The 22,808-nt window shown below is 40.1% G+C and overlaps 1 protein-coding gene across 1 annotated transcript; it reads right to left on the bottom strand.

Annotated features, from left to right (window-relative positions):
• Positions 1-12,045: 12,045 nt before the first annotated feature.
• tap2a (transporter associated with antigen processing, subunit type a) lies at positions 12,046-22,162 on the bottom strand. The gene is made up of 11 exons (XM_042077237.1): positions 21,503-22,162; positions 20,133-20,247; positions 19,873-20,003; positions 19,433-19,638; positions 18,845-19,042; positions 18,633-18,761; positions 16,975-17,163; positions 15,674-15,847; positions 15,349-15,508; positions 12,955-13,091; positions 12,046-12,617 (listed from the first exon to the last, which is right to left on the bottom strand). Exons 1-11 carry the CDS (start codon positions 21,996-21,998, stop codon positions 12,426-12,428), a joined length of 2,127 nt encoding a protein of 708 aa, XP_041933171.1. The 5' UTR covers positions 21,999-22,162; the 3' UTR covers positions 12,046-12,425.
• Between the last annotated feature and the right edge of the window lie 646 nt (positions 22,163-22,808).

Here is a 22,808-nt window from a genome sequence, read left to right as displayed (position 1 = left end):
AAAGCCAACCCCCGACGTGAGAACGGCGGTTGCGTGCACATAGGCTACGCAAGCACGCTGCGTGGCCTACTTTGGGCGTGTTCATGCTTAGCCTAGAAATTTAGACGCAGCCTAGCGGCAGCAAATGTAATTTGGTAACAGAGCCCGGATTGTGCAAAAATATGCAAGGATATAGTTTTGTCCATATGCATTTGTCACACACTTATTGATTCATGAAATCTTGATAGCCATAGTCGACCTGCTGTCTGAACACACGCAGGCTACAGCTAATATAGGTCTATGTTATTCAGGAGGATTTAGGGTAGCCTTCAGACGCCTTTTTTCTTTTACTAGAACAGTTTTAAATCCCACGAATTCATGAAAATTGAAACCATGTGAAATTAATCACTGCATTGACACTGTTTGCTATATTAACTACAACCCCAAAACAGAAAAAGTTGGGACATTGTATAAAATGCAAATAAAAACAGAATGTGATAATAGTCTCGTAAACAAATAGTTTTGAGAATGAAATGTTGTCTCATTACTCCCAGATATAGTATTTCAGTTGCTCAACAGTACAGTATGGGGTATTCTTAGTCATGTTTTTCCAGCATTATGAACCTAATTTGACCAAATCTGGACTGCAGACAGGCCATTTTAGCACCTGGACTCTTGGAGAAATACTATTTAACTTCATATGGGGTGAGCATTTTTAGGCTTTTCCCCCTCGAAATTGCCTACTTCAGAGGCCACTGTTCCCACCTAGTTTGGCCTACATCAAATGCTTGGTCTCTTTAGAAAGCTGAGACCTTGTAGTTTCTTAGGGAACAATCAGAATATCTGTGGGAAGTACTAGCACAGAGGTACAGAGGCTAGAATACTGTTTTATATTTCTGCCGGATAACAAATATCTTTAAACTGACCACATTTCAGCCCTATAGGTCACTTGAGATGACTTAGAAACACAACTGAGCAGCACCAGGTCTTGTGAAGCTGTGTGCAAAATTAGATCAATATAGAATAAAAAATGACTGCTTTGGACCATTATTTGCCAAGGTGCCTAGGTGTGCCGTGGAAGGCATACTGTTAGATAGATAGATAGATACTTTATTGATCACCAGGGGAAATTCAATGTGCCATATTAATGTGCAGAATTGATTTTGGCATTGTTTTCCTGTCATAGATGTTGGGTTTGAACAAAAACAAGTTGGATAGGTTTGATACTTGAATAGGCCCTCTCTTTAGCCCAGACGAGTCCATGATTTCCAAAAAGAATGGCAAATTTTGATTGGTCTAACCACATCAGGACCTTTATCCATGTTACCTCAGTTCATTTTAAACAACCTCAGGCCCAGATAAGAAGGTGGTATTTTCTGTATCATGTCTCAATACAATTTTGGCTGTTTTGGCTGTTACAATTTTGGCTGCAGTTTTTGAATTCAGGTTATCAGAGGTTTTTCTGAGCCCATACAATGACAGGTCTGGAAACAGGTCTGGTGTTGATGCAGTGTCATCTGAGGTCCAAAAGACCACAGCCATCCAATTTGTTTTTCAGCTCTTTCCCTTGTTTGCAAAGATTTCTCTGGGTTCTCTAAATGTTTTAATAATATTATGTCCTGTAGATGATGAACTCCCCAAATACTTTTACACAATTTCATGTTAAGAAGTATTCAAATTGCATTGTTTCATCATGTGTTTACACAGAGTGATGAATACCCCTACATCCTTACTTCTAAGAGACTCTACCTCTCTGGGATGCTCTTTTTCATACTCATGGTGTTGCCATTTACCCCAAATAGTTGTGAAACATTCCTCCTTTTGTTTTCTTTATCATTACACAACTTTTCCAGCATTTTGTTACACCTGCTCCTGATCATTTGGCCGGATGCACCACCCTCCACCTATCTACTAATCACAAAGTCAGTAGTTTCGGCATCAGGGTTGCCAGCTCTGCCAGTCAGGAGGTAGGGGGAGGCAATACACCGCTCTACAGTAATTTGAAAGTGATTGCAGTACCAGTTTTGGCCACAATCTTACATATGGTTCCTTTAAAGGTGCTCTAAGCGATGCTAGGTAACATCACTTCTGTTGACTTTCAAACAAAACAGAGAGCTAGCTCGCTACTTCCTCCCCCTCTCTCCTGTGCTGCTCCCGTGCAATTGAAACTCTCCTAAACGCGTATCTTTTAGAGCACCTTTAACTCTATTTTAACTCTTCGTCCATCCTCACCCAAATTAGATGACAGTAAAGTTAAAATGAATAAACTGTTGAATCAGGATCATGCACCGAGATTACAGAAAGTTGAGGCCTAACTGTCTTAGGTCATTATTTGTATGGTGCTAATACCAAACTGTAGCCTGGAAATCCATACCCAAACCAAACTACACTATCAAAGTGATTTTGGTTGATTAAAGAAATGTTAAAAAGACAAGTGGCCTTATCAAATGTTATCCTGAGAAAAATAGACAACATTGTCCTTGTAGGTTTTGTTTAATTATGAGTAATTTTAGACAAGTGCATAACATTAAGTGTAATTATAATTATATATTATAATTATAATTATAATCTGTAATTATAAATTGAAATGGTTTAAAGTAAACAACCAAAATTCTCAGTTCAGCTGGAGTATATCTGTCTATATGTCAATGTGATTAAATGTGCCACTGATACAAAACACAGACAGATGGAAAACTCACCACCACTGTACCAACCTAAACCCACAGGTTAAGTCTGGTTATCCAACCAGAAGCCACATTACATAAACATCTTCTCATGAATGCTCGGAGGACACAGCCCAAACCATCAAACCACATGAAGAATAGTTTTACCATGTACAATATTTGACATGGCTCTAACAATTTGACTTTCTTTCTTTTTTTTAATTTTTTTGCAAGTGTGAGTAAATTTAACTCATGGGTAGTATTTGTTATACCTAGGCCTATGTATTTATTTATTATTATTGTTGTGCTGTTTTTATATTAAAATAAATATTGCTAAAATGTGCCACAAGGTGGCAATAAAGACCATTAGAGCAAGTGTTGTAAAGAATGGATGGAAGAAAAGAATTGATTGGATGACAGTGGCATAATCAGTTACCATGCATAACTGTACTATTGAGGTTTTGCACTAGAATATTGAGTAGTCACACTTAGAATATTGAGACCAGATTATAAATTTACTTTGACTCTGCCTTGTTCAGTAAAATTAATTATCAGACCAAATGTTAAATATCACCAAATATTTTAGCTATGTTTCAGAAATGAAATGTCACACCAGTTGAAGTTTGAAAAACAATGGGTCTTGGCGGTAAATTAGCTGCAACAAGTCTGTGTCCCCATGTGAACCTTACCTCACATGACCTAAGTGAGTGTTTACAGGAAATCATGTGGTTTATGTGCAATGCTTTCAGCCATCTCTAGAGGTCTTCCTTACACCAGTTAACGCACTCACCCCATGATCTCACCCACACAGTCATCAACAGAGGTACTTTCCTCGACCCATTTTTAGATCAGGATCAGACAATAGAGGAATGTTTTGGTGTGTAGTGTTTATGGACCTCTCACACCCTTTTATGTAATTCCTCATCCACCTTGTACCCTGGGAAACTGGGGATTATCACAGTCATAAACCATAGAGCACATTTACAGTAGCTTATAGCTGTTGACAAATGATATCAGATCTATGTTGATATGTAATCATGCATGCATTCAGTATGCATTGTCACAATATATATCACAATTTCACATGTCAAAATGAATATCCACACAACCCAGTTTGTTATTGGGATTCAAATTATTGGTCTGACAAGATGGATGCTTTTGAATTGAGAACAGAAGCTTTAGGTCCACATTATCAGCCAGAGATATCTCACAGTTACTTCCCTGTATGAATGGTAAACAAGGCTATTGCGTCATCATTTTGTGGTTGAACTGGTTTGATGGTAGATCGGCAAAGTCACATGACTTCCCATCAACTGGCCAGCAGCTTAACTGTTTCTGGGGTAAGCTTGTATAAGTTACTGTTTGTTAGACAAAAGGATGGTAGTTGTGTTATTCTATCTAAAAAGGCCTTAAGGCACTCATGACATATCTTATCTAGAGAGGCCTTTACCAATCAGCAGTTTCCAACTGCTGATATCCCTAAAACAAATCCTAACACAATCCAGCTCAGTTTGGAGTCAAACTTCCAGTCACAAGACTCTGGGCTTGGTTTTGGCTTGCTATGCAAATCTGGTTGAGTCAGATGCCACAACAGAGCGCATCGGCAGAATCAAAAGTGAAAGAAAGCCGGCAGGGACTTTCTACTGCAGCTGGTCTGAATTGTTTTCAGCATGGTTCTACAATTACAGCATCGCTTCATCCACGTACAAAAAAGCTGCACAACAGAGAAATGCCACATCAGGATCAGACACAATTACATCTAATTTTATTCTCAGTCATCCTGTTTTACTTACACCAGATACTCGGGTTCAAGGTGATGTTTTTATTTCTGACCTAGGGTGATCTTTGTGACAGCCATTTTATAGCAGGTTTGGTGATAAAATGGCCGTTGGTATTTCCCTACCGATTCCCGCCCAACCCCCTGCATTACAGCATTCTATCATACCAACCTTATTCAATTCTGAGGCCACAACTTGTGCATACACGTGGATAAACAATGCACCTCTCTAACCAAAAATATACTCTTTTTAAGTAAAATTTAGCATTTAGCCCTTTCTCAAAAGTTGTTGAAAGGACAACATTTGACCCTTAAATAGGCTTAGCTCTTTTCACTACCATATGAAATTCTAATATTATTATAATAATGTTATTTTATGCAAAGAATAACACAAGCTTACACTAAATATACACACGTACACCCATACACACATTCATGAACATAAAGTATGTGCACTAATTTAAGTACGACACACTCAAAGAAATACATGAACGTCCACACTTACACTCAGACATGCACATGCACACAAATATAGCATTTCAACAGCATTGAAAACAGAAGACCAATCTTGGAGGCGGGCGACCGCCCATTTTGGATTAGTGTGTGCGATGGGACATGAATATTGGTGATGAAATGGCGACTGCCGTCACCACATCGCTGTCCCACAGTCAGGCACTACTCCCCAGTAGGGGGTGGTGAAAGACAGACACAGCGGGGTTATGATCTGTGGGGTGGAATCAGACATGCTGCCAAACGGACAGAAGTGAAAAGCAGAGGGACTTTCCACTGAGGCCAAGTGTGCTGTTTGGTAATCACCATAAAGTCCACACCAAAACTGGTTACAAACACGCTCTCACAAACACGTGCGTGTGAACACACACAGGCACACACACGCGCATGCACGCACACGCACACACACACACACACACACACACACACACACACACAAGCAGAAGCATTCACACACTCCAAACAATTGCATAATATCACTCAAACTGCCTACATGGATGCATATGCAATGTTCAGAAATATGTATTCTGTAATGATGCATGTGCAGATGTGACTGTTTGACTTCTGTTTGGCCTTGTTTCTTATGAAATGGAATGGAATGCACTGAATCACACATGACAAAAAAACAAATAAGCAGTGCAATATTTCAAGTAAAAGAAAATATGAGAAAATATGCCCTGTATGAATTTTATCATTCAGTAAATTAAAAATTCAAACCACAGCATGCGATGGCAGGAGGAATGGTTTCTAATGATCTTATCATGCCAATACCATATCATCACATTTTACAGTTCCCAGAACCAGTTCAACAACTCCACCGCAGGCTGCCAAAGTAAGGTGGTTCAAGATATACTCTTGGACATTGGAACCATTATCATGTCACAGAAACTAACCTAACCTATCATATTCTGATAGATTTTCCAAACACATTGTAAAGATGACTTAATTTGTTACCAAAACAGAGACAAACAGTGCACTGTGCTCCTCTGGTCGTGTGTGTGTGTGTGTGTGTGTGTGTGTGTGTGTGTAATTGCTCAATTTCATCCATTAGAAGTCACCACATTTGGAGGTGTTGTGTGTTTTCATAACATCTGTTGTGCTGCAGTATGCATTGACACATTATATATCACAATGCAATTGCTAATTGTTAATGGGCAAAAGTAAAACAAAGGCTTTCCACATGATGAATATCAACACAACTTGATTTGTTATTGTTCTGATCTGAGTTGGAATTCAAATTATTGGTCTGACAGGATGGATGATTTTGTATTGAGAACAGAAGCTGCAGTACACATCAGAGATATCTTACAGTTACATCCCTGTATGAAAGGTAAACAAGGCTATTGTGCGTCATCATTTGGTTGCACTGGTTTGATGAGAACGGCAAAGTCACATGACTTCCCATCAACTGGCCAGCAGCTTAACTATTTCTGGGGTAAGCATATGTTTTTGTCTATTACTGTTTGTTAGACAAAAGTTGTCTTATTCTATCTAAAAAGGCCTTAAGGCACTCCTGACATATCTAGAGGCCTTTACCAGTCAGCAGTTTCCATAACTGCTGATCTCCCCAAAACAAATCCTAACACAGTCCAGTTCAGTTTGTAGTCAAACTTCCAGTCACAAGACTCTGGGCTTGGTTTTGGCTTTATATGCAAATCTGGTTGAGGCAGATGCCACAACAGAGCGCATCAGAATCAAAAGTAAAAGAAAGCCAGCAGGGACATTCTACTGGTCTGAATTGTTTTCAGCATGGTTATACAATTACAGTATCGCACAATATGCACAAAAAGCTACACATCAGGATCAGACACGATTACATCTCATTTTAATCTGTCACCTTGTTTTATTTACACCATTTACAGATGCACATTAGCAGATTCTCAGGTTCAAGGTGATGTTTTTATTTCTGACCTAGGGCGACCTCTGTGACAGCGATTTTAGAGCAGGTTTGGTGATAAAATTGCTGTCGGTATTTCCCTATTCATGCCCAACCCCCTGCATTCCATCATAGGGCAATTCCACAGAAAATTGACTTTTTGTCACATCCATAACGCCAGTGTATGATGTGAATGATAGCATTCATTTTTTGTGCATTTTTTCTCATTTACATTCTTCAGCCAAAAATAGCAAAAGTTCAAATTTCATGTAATCATTCACATCATACCATACCATCACATTTTATTGGCGTTATGGATGTAACCAAAAATGTAATTTTCCATGGAATTGCCCCATAGCAACATTATTCAATTCTACAGCTTGTGAATATAGGTGGATAAACAATGCACCCCTCTAACCAAAAAAAATTATAATCTTTTTAAATAAAATTGAGCATTTAGCCCTTACTCAAAGTTGTTGAAAGGACAACATTTGACCCTTAAATAGGCTTAGCTCTTTTTACTACCATATGAAATTCTAATATTATTATAATAATGTTATTTTATGCAAAGAGTAACACAACCTCAAGAAAAATGCACACACGTACACCCATACACACATTCATAAACATAAAGTATGTGCATTAATTTAAGTACTACACACTCAAAGAAATACATGAACGTCTCCCTACACTCAGACATGCACATGCACACAAACATTGCATTTCAACAGCATTAAAAACAGAAGACCAATCTTGGAGGCGGGCGACCGCCCATCCGCCATTTTAGATTAGTGTGTGCGATGGGACATGAATATTGGTGATGAAATGGCGACTGGCGTCACCACATCGCTGTCCCACAGTCAGGCACTACTCCCCAGTAGGGGGTGCTGAAAGACAGACACAGCGGGGTTATGATCTGTGGGGTGGAATCAGACATGCTGCCAAACGGACAGAAGTGAAGGTAAAGCAGAGGGACTTTCCACTGAGGCCAAGTGTGCTGTTTGGTAATCACCACAAAGTCCACACCAAAACTAGTTACAAACACGCTCTCACAAACACGTGCGTGCGAACACACACAGGCACACACACACGCACGCGCACGCACACACACACACACACACACACACAAGCAGAAGCATTCACACACTCCAAACAATTGCATAATATCACTCAAACTGCCTACATGGATGCATATGCAATGTTCAGAAATATGTATTCTGTAATGATGCATGTGCAGATGTGACTGTTTGACTTCTGTTTGGCCTTGTTTCTTATGAAATGGAATGGAATGCACTGAATCACACATGACAAAAAAACAAATAAGCAGTGCAATATTTCAAGTAAAAGAAAATATGAGAAAATATGCCCTGTATGAATTTTATCATTCAGTAAATTAAAAATTCAAACCACAGCATGCGATGGCAGGAGGAATGGTTTCTAATGATCTTATCATGCCAATACCATATCATCACATTTTACAGTTCCCAGAACCAGTTCAACAACTCCACCGCAGGCTACCAAAGTAAGGTGGTTCAAGATATACTCTTGACATTGGAACCATTATCATGTCACAGAAACTAACCTAACCTATCATATTCTGATAGATTTTCCAAACACATTGTAAAGATGACTTCATTTGTTACCGAAACAGAGACAAACAGTGCACTGTGCTCCTCTGGTCGTGTGTGTGTGTGTGTGTGTGTGTGTGTGTGTGTGTGTGTGTGTGTGTGTGTGTGTAATTGCTCAATTTCATCCATTAGAAGTCACCACATTTGGAGGTGTGTGTTTTCATAACATCTGTTGTGCTGCAGTATGCATTGACACATTATATATCACAATGCAATTGCTAATTGTTAATGGGGAAAAGTAAAACAAAGGCTTTCCACATGATGAATATCAACACAACTTGATTTGTTATTGTTCTGATCTAAGTTGGAATTCAAATTATTGGTCTGACAGGATGGATGATTTTGTATTGAGAACAGAAGCTGCAGTACACATCAGAGATATCTTACAGTTACATCCCTGTATGAATGGTAAACAAGGCTATTGTGCGTCATCATTTGGTTGGACTGGTTTGATGAGAACGGCAAAGTCACATGACTTCCCATCAACTGGCCAGCAGCTTGACTATTTCTGGGGTAAGCATATGTTTTTGTCTATTACTGTTTGTTGGACAAAAGTTGTCTTATTCTATCTAAAAAGGCCTTAAGGCACTCCTGACATATACAGTATAATCTAGAGGCCTTTACCAGTCAGCAGTTTCCATAACTGCTGATCTCCCCAAAACAAATCCTAACACAGTCCAGTTCAGTTTGTAGTCAAACTTCCCGTCACAAGACTCTGGGCTTGGTTTTGGCTTTATATGCGAATCTGGTTGAGGCAGATGCCACAACAGAGCGCATCAGAATCAAAAGTAAAAGAAAGCCAGCAGGGACATTCTACTGGTCTGAATTGTTTTCAGCATGGTTATACAATTACAGTATCGCACAATATGCACAAAAAGCTACACATCAGGATCAGACACAATTACATCTCATTTTAATCTGTCACCTTCTTTTATTTACACCATTTACAGATGCACATTAGCAGATTCTCAGGTTCAAGGTGATGTTTTTATTTCTGACCTAGGGTGACCTCTGTGACAGCGATTTTAGAGCAGGTTTGGTGATCAAATTGCTGTCGGTATTTCCCTATTCATGCCCAACCCCCTGCATTCCATACAGCTTGTGAATATAGGTGGATAAACAATGCACCCCTCTAACCAAAACAAATTATAATCTTTTTAAATAAAATTGAGCATTTAGCCCTTACTCAAAGTTGTTGAAAGGACAACATTTAACCCTTAAATAGGCTTAGCTCTTATTACTACCATATGAAATTCTAATATTATTATAATGTTATTTTATGCAAAGAGTAACACAACCTCACAAAATACACACACTTACACCCATACACACATTCATAAACATAAAGTATGTGCATTAATTTAAGTACTGGACACACTCAAACAAATAAATCAACGTCTACACACACTCAGACATGCACATGCACAGAAACATTGCATTTCAACAGCATTGAAAACAGAAGACCAATCTTGGAGGCGGGCGACCGCCCATCCGCCATTTTAGATTAGTGTGTGCGATGGGACATGAATATTGGTGATGAAATGGCGACTGCCGTCACCACATCGCTGTCCCACAGTCAGGCACTACTCCCCAGTAGGGGGTGGTGAAAGACAGACACAGCGGGGTTATGATCTGTGGGGTGGAATCAGACATGCTGCCAAACGGACAGAAGTGAAGGTAAAGCAGAGGGACTTTCCACTGAGGCCAAGTGTGCTGTTTGGTAATCACCACAAAGTCCACACCAACACACACACACACATACACACACACACACACACACACACACACACACACACACACACACACACACACACACATACACACACACACACACACACACACACACACACACACACACACACACTGAATCACACAAGACAAAAAACTAATAAGTAATTGTAAATGTTCAAGTAAAAGAAAATATGAGATATTGCACGGTCTGTGGTGCAACTATAGTGAAAACAGAAACAAAATGTTATAAGCCCTGTAAGAATTTTATCATTCAGTAAAATAAAAATTCAAACCACAGCATGCGATGGCAGTATGAATGGTTTCTAATGACCTTATCAGATGCCAAACCAGATATCATCACATTTTACAGTTCCCAGAACCAGTTCAACAACTCCACCTCAGGCTGCCAAAGTAAGGTGGTTCAGGATATAATACTGCAGCTGGACATTGGAACCATTATCATGTCACAGAAACTAACCTAACATATTCTGATAGATTCACCAAACATATTGTAAAGATGACCTAATTACCGAAACAGAGACAAACAGTGAATTGCGTTCCTCTGGTCGTGTGTGTGCGTACATTGTACATTGTCAATTTCATCCATTAGTAGACGTCACCACATTTGGAGGTGTTGTGTGTATCCATAACATCTGTTGTGCTGCTGTTTTGTTATCACAGTGCTGAATCTGAGCAATTATTGTGCCTGTGAAATCTGTGTCCTTATATTTGTTCTGAATTGTGGACACAAATAAAGAAGAGATGTGTGTATCATGAGGAAAACCCACAGTGTGTGTTTCTGCTCTCTGCATAAGCATCCTCTCCAGTGTCCAGTCTTGACCCATTTAGAAACTCCAAATCAACCAGCTGCTGTCCTTTTGCTGTGTATATCAACGCTGGTGTATTATCACTTGGATCAGCTGGTAGTTAATTTGCAAACACTTTGAATGTATTTTACTGTCAAATTTCAGGTTTACCTTAACAGGGCTTCATCTGTAAATGGTTTTCTTTTGTTCTTGTTGAGTTTGGTTTCATTTCATTTTCACATTCCATTCACTCAGTGAATTTGCTATGTTTGATAGGGAATGTAAATGTGGAAAGTCACTTTGGATACTTTTTTAGTCTGATAATATTGTCTCCATGTGTTTCTGTCAACATCTGAATATGTCTACAAAATTACTTATGATCACATACATACAAGCCTCACCTGACATGCATCTCTCTCTCACACACACACACAAAACATTGAAACATCAATAGAGAATGTTAATTGTTTTAAAAACACATAAAATAATGTATACCTTCAGCCACTGCAGACCTGATGATGGGTGACATAATACGCTGCTGCTCTGCTTGCAGCATTTTAGTAAACACCATACATGGGTAAGACTGAACGACAAGACATTCTCTTGTTGATTTAAAAAGTTGGAATACAGTTTTGGCATGTTTTTGGACATTTCAAGGTAATGTCAAATCACTTGCACACACACACACACACACACACATACAGAGAAAATTATATCACTGTTCTCAGACAATGTTCAAAATCCATCCGACCGGCCCTCCATTTTGAGCAAACTTCAGTTGATGAAATGGCGCCCAGTACTTCGATGTATCTCTATGGCTGGTGTCGCCCGGTAGGTGTCTCTCTCCAGAAGGTGAGGGCGAAGCACAGACACACGGATGATGGAGTCTGTAGGCCTACTGCTGTGGTCAGGCAGACTGCCAGACGCAGACAATGGGACTTTCCAGCAAGACTCAACAGGTCTCTTTTGACATCATGTGATTAAGAATGATTTCAGAGTTCATATTACAACACACAACTAATTTTCATTATTATGTTTTGGGACCCTGGAATTTGATTTCATGTATTACTATAGATTTATGGTAGATATGGCTACTTGAATTTTATTTATTTTTCATGCCATAAAAGATACATACAAAATATGATCAATTTTGGAAAAAGAAAAAAACTCCAAATCTACAATACATGCAGAAGACAACCAGTTACAACTCCAAATCTACAATACAGAAAACAACCAGTTTTAATGGCTAAACATTTTTTGACTCCATGTAATAAACACAGTAATAAAATGACAAAAAACAGCATAACCTATTATTCTTCTGGTTGTTATATGATAGGGCAAACAAAAAAGATGCTTAAACATGACACAAAACATACATTGGCCTATTTTCTACAAACTCTACACAGCCTGAAAAACAACATTAAGTCGAACAGGAAACTAAATTGTTAAAATTGGTTAACTGTCAAAGAGCCTTTCTCTTAGACTGTAGTAGGTGCCCTGTTTTTCCATGAGTTCTTTATGAGTGCCCTTCTCGATTACTGTCCCACTGTCAATCACTACGATCTGATCCGCTCTCTCGATGGTCTTCAGTCTATGAGCAATCACTAGCAGGGTCTGGTTGGGACAGGAGGCCAAGGTTTGTTGTACCTGTGAAACATGGAATATTAACCAGCTGTAAGACATCTTGTTAAAGGGATAAAGTTCAATGTGCATGACTGCAGTAATGTGTGTGTCCATATCTGTATGCATGTGTTACTGTTTGGTCTCCCAAGTACTTTTCAGATGGATACATACAAATATATATGTACGTATGTGCCTGAATGGTGTCCGTCCAAGAAAACAATCCCTTTGTGTCATCTGTGCATGTCTTACCATTTGTTTGAGAAAACCATTCTTGAGTTTGGAATTTTCATGTGTACATGCATGCATAATAAACCATGTATAATATAATGCTTCATATCACATATAAAAGGGAGAACTGTACCATTTGTTCACTCTCTGTGTCCAGACAGCTGGTCACCTCATCCAGGATGAGCACCTGTGGCTCTCTGATCAGAGCCCTGGCGATGGCAATGCGCTGCTTCTGACCGCCCGACAACAGACCTCCCCTCTCTCCCACATCTGATGGGACAGAGAGTTATCAATCAATGAACCGTGTTTACTTGAACCACATCTTTTTTTTACTTATTTTTTGCATAAGTGACTGTGCAAAAGACAGGTGAGTTATTGTCCTAAAACAGTAGCAGGATAGGAAACTGAACATTTAACTGAACATGATCGCACTACATTTTCACCATATTTGGATTCACTAGTTCACATTCTGTAATTTGCAAACAGATATAATAGCATAATAGAAAAGCATGTTTGGCGAAGTCTCTGGCCAGGGTCCTGAAGTGATTTGCGGGATCGTGCAGGAGTCAACTGCGCAGGCAGGAGTCGTGCAGGATTCCGCCATACACCCCTTTATTCTTGAACTATGGAAGACGGGAGGTGTAAGGGGAGGTGGTGGGTTGCAAGCGGAGTGACGCCGATGCTGCAACTTCGGCAGGTAGAGGCAGACTGCGAATAAATAACCTGTCTGATTGAAGGAGGCGTGGCAAATTCCGTCATGCTCCACCCGAACTTCCGTTTGTAAACGCCATTTCACTAGTTCACATTCTGTAATTTGCAAACGGATATAATAGCATGATAGAAAAGCATGTCTGGCGAAGTCTCTGGCCAGGGTCCTGAAGTGATTTGCAGGATCGTGCAGGAGTCAACTGCGCAGGCAGGAGTCATGCAGGATTCCGCCATACACCCCAAAAAAATGCGTTAAAGATGAGGGACCCTATAGCCAGGACCACGCGAACAAATTCAACGGGAGAGCGCCAGGTGCGCTCATTTTCTTTAGATCAGAGAGACTTGATCTGATATAAGAGTGATGGGCGTCGGAGGACCACGGGCCGAGGGTTTTGAGCGCTTGATCGGACAGGCCGTTATTTGCCGCGTTGGTGGCTGCACCATAAAATAATGAGTAGAGTAACGGCCTGCTGGGATTCCGATTTGCGTTTGAAACCAGAACTGCGTTTGAAACCAGAAGCGAGTAACGGAGCGTCAGTAGTCTGGAGAGGGGATCTATCCATGCGATGGAAAGAGTAATTAGCCAAATTGTATAGGGCTGCAGGAGAGAGTAGATGTTGAAAATGACAGCCCAAACACACGGTTGTGAAGTTCAACATCTAATGCACCCCAATGTTAAGTAGGCTAAGGCCTACGCAATTAAAATAGGCTGCTATAGCTAGCGCGGTAGCTATAACAGCAAGAGAGGTGATGAGCAGCAGCACATTATTAGAGAGGATTCTGAGGAACAGAGCAGAGCTACACACAGGTGCAGGTGCTCCAAGGCTCAGCTAGAGAAGTAACAGAGCAGAGCTACACGCAGGTGTAGGTGCTCCCTTGGTCAGCTAGGGAAGGCTTTTAATATGCTGGCACTCTCTGAACACAGAGGAAGGCGAAAAACTCCCAGACATTTAAAGGAGAAAAATTCCTTCCTTGCCCTCTTGGCAATAAGAGACAGAGCAACAGCTCCTGTGTATCAGCGGCCAACGCCGGCATTGAGTTAAGGTAAAGCGATGCTCCCTTAAAGGAACTGTATGTAAGAAATGTATTTCAATTAATCATAAAATGGCCCTGATATGTCACTAGGCATTAAGAAATTATGTTAATTTCAAATACTTATATCACTGACAACAGTGGTAAGGCCAGGATATTGTCATTTAGGCCAGGATATTGTCATGTTGTGTTTTGGCCTGATGCGCCACCCTCCACCTATCTACTAATCACAAAGTCAGTAGTGTTTCGGCATCCAGTTGCCAGCTCTGCCAGTCAGAGGGGAGGGGAAGGGGATACACCGCTCTACAGTAATTTGAAAGTGATTGCAGTACCAGTTTTGACCACAATCTTACATATGGTTCCTTTAAATACATTTTGTGATCACCACATAGATTATATTGTATTACTGTTTCATGTAGACATGATCTCAGATGAGATGCCGAGACGGTAGCCTATAGGGTGGTGGCACCAATCCAGGGAAAGAGGGTTGAGGGAGAACCAGGGACGCGGTCCCTGGCTGGGGAAAAACGTGGGCTCGAACGTGGTTCGCGCCGGCGGGAGATGATGGGGAAAGAGGAAAAGGTAGCGACGCGGTCGTTACGGGGGAAGGGGGAGGAGGTTGCGCAGCATCCTAGGTAGGCGTGACACCTATGCTGCAACTTCGGCAGGTAGAGGCAGACTGCTAATAAATAACCTGTCTGATTGAAGGAGGCGTGGCAAATTCCGTCATGCTCTTCCCGAACTTCCGTTTGTAAACTCCATTTATACGTTTTGTCTTGGAGGGTACCTGTGTCATAGCCTTTCTCCAGCTGAGAGATGAAGCCATGGGCATTGGCTTTGAGGGCCGCTTCCTGTATTCGCTGTAGGGAACACTCTCCCAGCCCATAGGCGATGTTGTCTCTCACAGAACCAGAGAAAAGCACAGGCTCCTGGCCCACCATGGCAATCTGCATGACACAGCCAATCTCAGTGTTAATGTCTAGAGTTATGTCACCGCCAATATCTTTGCTATAACTTGTGCAATCACTATCACAAATGTGGTTAGGTTCATGGTGACTGAAAACAAAACCTTTTAAACCTAGCCATCATTGTCATATAAATCCCATACTCACCTTTCTATGCAGATATTTGTGCTGATAATTCTGCAGTGGATGTCTATCCAGGAGGATCTCTCCCTCCTGAGCCTGGTAGAATCTCTCCAGCAGACTCACACAGGTAGTCTTGCCCCCACCTGAGGCCCCCACCAAAGCTGTCATCTGCCCCGGCTTTAGTTCAAGAGAGAAGTCCTAAAAAGAGAGACACACATACAAAGGCAGTCCTGTGAGTGAGGGATCCCAGAGATGGGAGAAGCAGTATAAATAAGTATAAGTATTAGGGCTGTCAAAATAACTGATTCATTTCGATTAATTAATTTGAGAAAAAATAACTGATTAAAAAAAATAACGCATATTAATCGATTCTGTATGACCTTTGACCCCGAGCCATTGTAGTCAGTAACCAATTCTACTGTAAAATGAAGGAGAGAGAAGAAAATTTGCTGCCTAGATCATTGATTGGAACATTTACTTTTCAAAAACGGCTTAATAGTGTTGATAAAAATAAAGTGTTGATTAAAATAAAGTCCTCTGCAATGTATGTGATACAAAAAAACTTCTTCCCGAAGCACTTTTGAATTTATTTCCTCAGCATATTAGGTCATATCATAGATTATTATGGCCATTATTAAAATAATAATAAAAGAGTTTTTGAACTTTAATGTCACTAATGCTGATTATTCAATGATTCATTTTGAATTCAAATTCATTTGAATTTAAATATTTAAAATACGTTCACAGCAAAAATCATATATGCGATTAATTTATATTAATTAATCACAGAGTATGTAATTAATTAGATTAATTTTTTTAATCGACTTAACAGCCGATTGACAGCAAAGTATATACTTTTTCGATCCCGTGAGGGAAATTTGGTCTCTGCATTTATTCCAATCCGTGAATTAGTGAAACACACTAATGAAAACACAGTGAACACAAAGTGAGGTGAAGCACACACTAATCCCAACGCAGTGAGCTGCCTGCTAGTGAGGGGTTAGGGGCCTTGCTCAAGGGCACTTCAGCCGTTCCTACTGGTCAGGGTTTGAACCGGCAACCTTCCGGTTACAAGTTCTAAGCGCTAACCAGTAGGCTACGGCTGCCCCTTCAAGCAATACTGTGTGGGGTACCCTAGGATAGGGGAAGTACGGCTGGTGGATGCATGAGGGACACCAGTGTGCGTGAAGCGCCTGGGGAGGGCAGTGTGAAGAGCCTGGTTCTTTGGCATTGCGGTCAAGCTGCAGGTTTAGTAGTGGGGTCACTGCTCTCTTCGTTCGCTGCAATTTGGATATGGAATATAACTGTAAATAATACTTCTTTACCTTCAGCACTTTCTGGTCACGGCGGGTAGGGTAGGAGAAAGTGAGGTTCTGGAACAGGACATGTCCCTTCAGAGAGTCAGGCTGGAGGGTTCCCTCAGCACTAACTTCAGGTTTCCTGTCCAGGTACTCAAAGACCTTACCAGCTGCACCCACAGAGTTTAGCATGTCACCAAAGATGTAGATTAAAGCCTGTGTGAAGCAGAGATTACAACAGTGCTGGTATATGAAAATGTTTCCCCTATGAAACATATGGTAACATACATATAAATATAACACTTCCGAATTAATAGTAATGTTACATATTCTAATATCAGTAGTGGAGAAGAGATCCTGCACACTGTCCATTCCGCATGCAATTATTTATTAGAATATAGAACACAACGTTTCGTTCTCGGACCTTCATCAGGTAAATTCAAACATTCCATTCAACCATACTCTTAAATAGTTTGGTTGACTAACCAGGACCAATCAGGTCCTACTCTCGAATGACATAATTCTCTAAACTACTGATCTACGACCTATGGTCATCTACGACCTATGGTCATCTCCGACGCACCTATCTCCAAATAGAGGTGTATAAAAGCTTTGCCACTTTGAACATATTCTAATATGCAACCCCATTTCCACAAGAGTTGGGACGCTATGTGTAAGGTAAATAAAAACAAATTGTGATGACTTTCAAATCATGTAAACCCATATTTTTTAAAAAAGGGAGCGTAGACAACATTTCAAATGTTGAAACTGTGAAATGTTACTATTTAATGAAAAATATAAGCTCATTCGGAATTTAAAACCAGCAACACGTCTCAAGAAAGTTAGGACAGTGGCAACAAAGTTGGAAAGGCTGGAAAAGTTGTGTAATGCTAAAAAAAACTCAAGGAGGAACATTTCAGTACTAATTATGCTATATTTCAGCTTGGAAATCATATACTCTGCATCTCCAGGCTAAAGAGGACATCAACATCCATGATGGCATGGTGGTGCATTAGTGACAATGTCATGGGCAGCTTACACATCTGGAAGGGCACAATTAATGCTGAATTGATATATAGGTCTTAGAGCAATATATGCTGCCATCCAGACAATGTCTTTTTCAGGAAAAACCTTAAATATTTTAGGAAGACTGCCAAAATATTACAAGAGCAATAGTAGAAGAGTCTAGGTACTAAAATGGTCTGAATGCAGTCCGGACCTGTCAGATTTAGTGCAACTTGAAACGAAAGTAACAACAAAGAAGACCCTGGATTTTGAACAACTTAAATCATATCAGGCAAGAATGTGAGCACATTTCAGCAACTGGTCTTCTCAGTTCCAAACGTTTACAGACGTTTAAAAGAATAGGTGAACAATGGTAACATGCCCTGTCCCAACTTTTAAAAAATGTGTTGTGGCCATTAAATTCAAAACATTTCTCTGTTTTACCAATTGATATGTTATCATATAGGGTTTACATGATTTTCAAATCTTTACTTTCTGTTTTTATTTACATTTCACACAGTCTCACAACAGGGTTATATCATGGTTTCTCCAAAAAGTCAGTATATTGTCATTGCAACTACAAGATCAAGTTTCCAAGCTTCTATTTTCTGACAGCTATGGAAAAAATGGACATATGGGATTATAGGCATATCCAGAAATGTAGGTAACACAATACTTACTCTAATATTGGTAGTCAGGTCAGTCTGGTACAGGATGAAAGACACCAGATTCCCTGTGCTCATCTGTCCTGACTCAATGATTAGCCTGCCATAGAGGAGCATGGCCACCTTCATGCCAAGTTCTGTAATCTAACACGAATAACACATACACATTAAACACATTATTGTGTAGTAATTGTTTAAATATATGGCTTTGAAAAGCTGCCAGTTACCCTTTGCACAACCGTGTACACTGCCCTGACAGTATCCCTTCGATTCTTCAGGTTGTGAGTGTCCATCAGGCAATTGTTATAGCGACGTGATTCCCTTGTCTCTGTGTTGAACCCTCGTACAGTGCGAATGCCTGACACAGTCTCTTCTGCAGCATCATTGGCTCGTGCAATAGAGTCTTGCACCTCTTTGGACAGTTTCTAATGAGTCAAAAATATATCAAGCATTTAGCAAAGAGACAAACATGCATATAACCGGGTGCTACTGTAGATAACATTTCAGCTCAGTTTGCAGAAAAATAAAGAACTTATGAGATGTGACCCTCTCAAATACCCACCAACAATTTACAGACAGAGGTTTGGGGGATGACAATGCAGATGGTAAGGAGGCCATAGGGTTCTTTCACAGATACCATGATAATATATATGGTTACTGTTGGAATTAGAGAAGATGCTGGCATTTGCTCTTTATGTATTCATTGCCTCTTAAAACACAGGTGGATCTGCAGCATAAATGCATAATAAACTACTGCTACACGTTCAATAGTTGGCCCTTGTAAGCCTTGAAACTATAGTATATATGATAGTTACCTGATAAAATGTGTCATATACGTTCTGAAGCAACCCAGTTAGTGGTGTCTCCATCAGCATTAGCAATGTGAGCTTCCAGGACAGGCTCAACATCAAGGATAGCATGCCCAGGGTCTTGATGGACCTCCTTAATATAACATTCACATTCAGTGCCACCGCCCGTGCCATCAGAGTAGTGTCTCCTGACAACCTAGCAGTGAGGTCACCTACAGGATAAATTTATTCTCAGTTCCACATTATTTCAGCAAAAAAACTAAAAATAGCTAATTATCATTTGAATGTGGAGAAGGTGTGTGTGTGTGTGTGTGTGTGTTGGGGGAGGGGGGGCATAACAGACTGTTGAGCTGAAATAACAATAACCTTTAGCCAGAATTACAGATTATACCTTATGACTTCCCTACACACCCCAAACAAATCTGGGGCAAATTGGAGTAGCCTACCTGTCTTTGCAGTCTCATAAAACGCAATTTCTTGATTCACAAGGGCTCTGAACAGCATGATTCTCACTCTGGATGTGAAACTATTTATGGCACACATGAAGAGTCCGCCTCGACATCCTGCACTGATGGAACTGGATCACAAAAGCAAAGTGAGATTCTGACATTCTGAAGCAACATTCATGTACCGCCCCCCCCCCCCCCCCCCGCACAATAAATAAGACGTTTCTGCCGCATAACCCAGCTACTTCTGTCTATTTTACCTTCCTAAGGAGAAGAGGCCCATGAGGAGAATTGCGGTCAGGAAGTCACTCCACTGGTACTGTGACTGCAGGATGTCAATCACTCTTCCAGTGTAAAAGGGAATGAACATCTCACCTGAACACACATGGATAGAAGGAGAATGGGGTCAGCTAAAGTAGCCTACAGAAATGTTAAGGCTAGTTAATGTTCTGTGTTTCATGACAGCAGTTACTTTCACATTAGTAGGCTAGTCCTTGAGCCAGACCCCCTAGTTTTGGTCAATCGGTACCATTCGAGGGGAATAAGTCTCATAGATTTTTGACAAGGTATACCACCCTAGAATTAGAAAATATGTGATAGCATTGCATTTGGAGAAGCTTTTTTGTGTTTTATCACCCTGTTTGTCTATTATAAGTCTATGCAGGGATATAGTACAAAATAGGCTAAAAATCCTAACTAATAGATATCCCCACAAAACTTCCACCGCTGATTATTTACATTAAGTCAATATTTTTTGTATTGAACATTTTCTGAAATTGCATGTATACATGAAGTGTAAATGAGCCATTATCTACGTTTGCATTTCATGTACAGAAACCTTAACACTGGATAAAGTCTGGTTCAAAATTCTTATTTAGAGTAAAATATTATTGTAGGAATTTTGAATTTGTATTTTAAATAGATCAAGATACTGCCCCATTACACAATTTATTTCAGCCATTTTCACAACTCTGACCCATGAAGACATTCTCAAAAATACAGTATTTCAGGAATTAGCCTACCTTTCACTCTAATATGTCGCCAACATGAAAAACAAAAATAAGTATTTTGAACCTGACTATCCAATGTTGAAATGTTTGTAGGCCTACTTGAAATATATGCAAATTATTGCATATTGCAGTAGACAATGGCTCATTTACATATTAATACATAAAGCTACTACCAATGCAATGCTATCACTTATTTTCTAATCTTGCCAAAAATCTCGGAGACTTCCCTTACAAAAATTAAATGTTTGCAGCAGATTGGCAGAAAATTTGTGGGTGATTTGTGGGAAACAATTGAGTTCACTTGAAAATATTGCCAGAAGTTTGCCAATGTTGGCCGCTTCCAGCAAAGTTCCGGCAACAATGAGAAGTTTGGAACTACCAAATTTCTTCACCAGTGATTAGCCACCACACTTAGCCAATAATGGCAAACTTCCAAATAACTTCTGGTAACAAACCTAATTTCCATATAACATTGCTGCAAGTTAACCGCAAGTTTGCCAGAAACATGCATGTGAAAATATAACGTTGTCGCAAATTTCCCAGAAACCTGACATAGCCTACCCTCAGATGGTAGCTAGCATACTCAAGGACAAATAGGATACTTTTATTTTACTACTTACACAGAACTGCTAGTGTGAGGGAGATGAACGCCCCAATTAGAAGCATGTAATCCGGTCTGTACAGAAGAATTACGCGCTGGAGATGCTCTCGTGCCTTTTGCGTTTTCTGTTTTCCGTTACTTTCGACTTTTTTGTCAGGGAATGAGAACTCCCACAACAAACAAGCAGAGGTAGCCGCGATAAAATGTGATAACCAACGCCATGAGGTTCCCAGCGGATAACTGCTAGACAATATGAAGCATCCACTCTCGAATACAGAACCAAGGAAGCAAAGGGTTCCAAGCCACCTTTTCAGCACAACGTTGGAGCCATGGTTAGCCCAATAAGTCACACCGCTCAACATCACCCATCTTATTCCTGACGTGACCCACTGTAAACACAAATAAACCGTCGCATTCTGTTGTCCAGACCCCAGGGATAGCAACCTGTCACTTAAAACACAGAATGTCACTAAGTCGACACTTATGACCAATACGTACACGATGATAGAATACATTTTGAGAAGGCCAGTTACGTCCCAAAATTGAATCGCGTCTTCGATCGTCCACTACATAATACTCGAATAAAAAGGCAAGTAGCCTAAACCTTCATAATATTCAGTTTCTGACTGACACAGGATAGCCTACCCGCGAACCAAGTGCTTTGAGACTGTCTGTAGCTATTACAAGTTAGTTTCACTTTCGAACAGCGGGCTTCCCCTGGAATAGGGCATAGGCTTATTTTGCGAGGCCACAGAGCTGTCCTTTTCTGAATGTCTTTTTGTTCGAGTCTTCTGAAACTCTAAACTTGACAGGAGAAGAGTTGGCTAATCGATATCTCCAATATATTGAAGACATCAGTTTGAAGGCAAAGGGCAAAACCTAATCTTTTGGACCATGTCGCACCATTTATGAACATTCAGAAAATAGCCAATTTTAACTGATTGCATCACAAGACTGTGTGATCAGAGGTGAGAACTGACGAAGTGAAAACAAAAAAAAAGAAAAACTGGGTTTGCATTTCGTGTCTCAAGAGAGTAATAAAATGGGGATTTTAAGGGGGAAAAACTTACCACCTTCAAAATGCCTTCACTCCTGGACTACAAGGAGTAGGACTAATTCTAATGGAAGATCAGAGATCTCATGGTAGGCCTACTATCCCAGTGTACTAGCCTAACCCATGGTAAACTAATTTTCAGCATTTTGTTGAGAGGAGGAATATTTTTAAAAAGTGGTACATGAAATACTGGATTTTTTTCCAGGGAATTATTGGAATTATATCATTGAAAAGGCAAATCTGAGCAATGAAATAAGATATGTTAAGCTGA

This window comes from Alosa sapidissima, chromosome 21, assembly GCF_018492685.1.
Source record: "Alosa sapidissima isolate fAloSap1 chromosome 21, fAloSap1.pri, whole genome shotgun sequence".
Classification (NCBI taxonomy): domain Eukaryota; kingdom Metazoa; phylum Chordata; class Actinopteri; order Clupeiformes; family Clupeidae; genus Alosa; species Alosa sapidissima.
The sequence above is the reverse complement of the archived record's forward strand: the minus strand, read 5'-3'. Positions and strand labels throughout refer to the sequence as shown.

Excerpts from the sequence above, each read along its gene's own strand:
- tap2a (XM_042077237.1), bottom strand. The coding sequence starts at position 21,998 with ATGTATTCTATCATCGTGTACGTATTGGTCATAAGTGTCGACTTAGTG. Across the intron at positions 15,848-16,974 it reads GTGACCAGAAAGTGCTGAAG|GACTTCTCTCTTGAACTAAA; the intron begins GTAAAGAAGTAT and ends CTCTCTTTTTAG. Across the intron at positions 13,092-15,348 it reads GGAGAAAGGCTATGACACAG|ATGTGGGAGAGAGGGGAGGT; the intron begins GTACCCTCCAAG and ends CTGTCCCATCAG.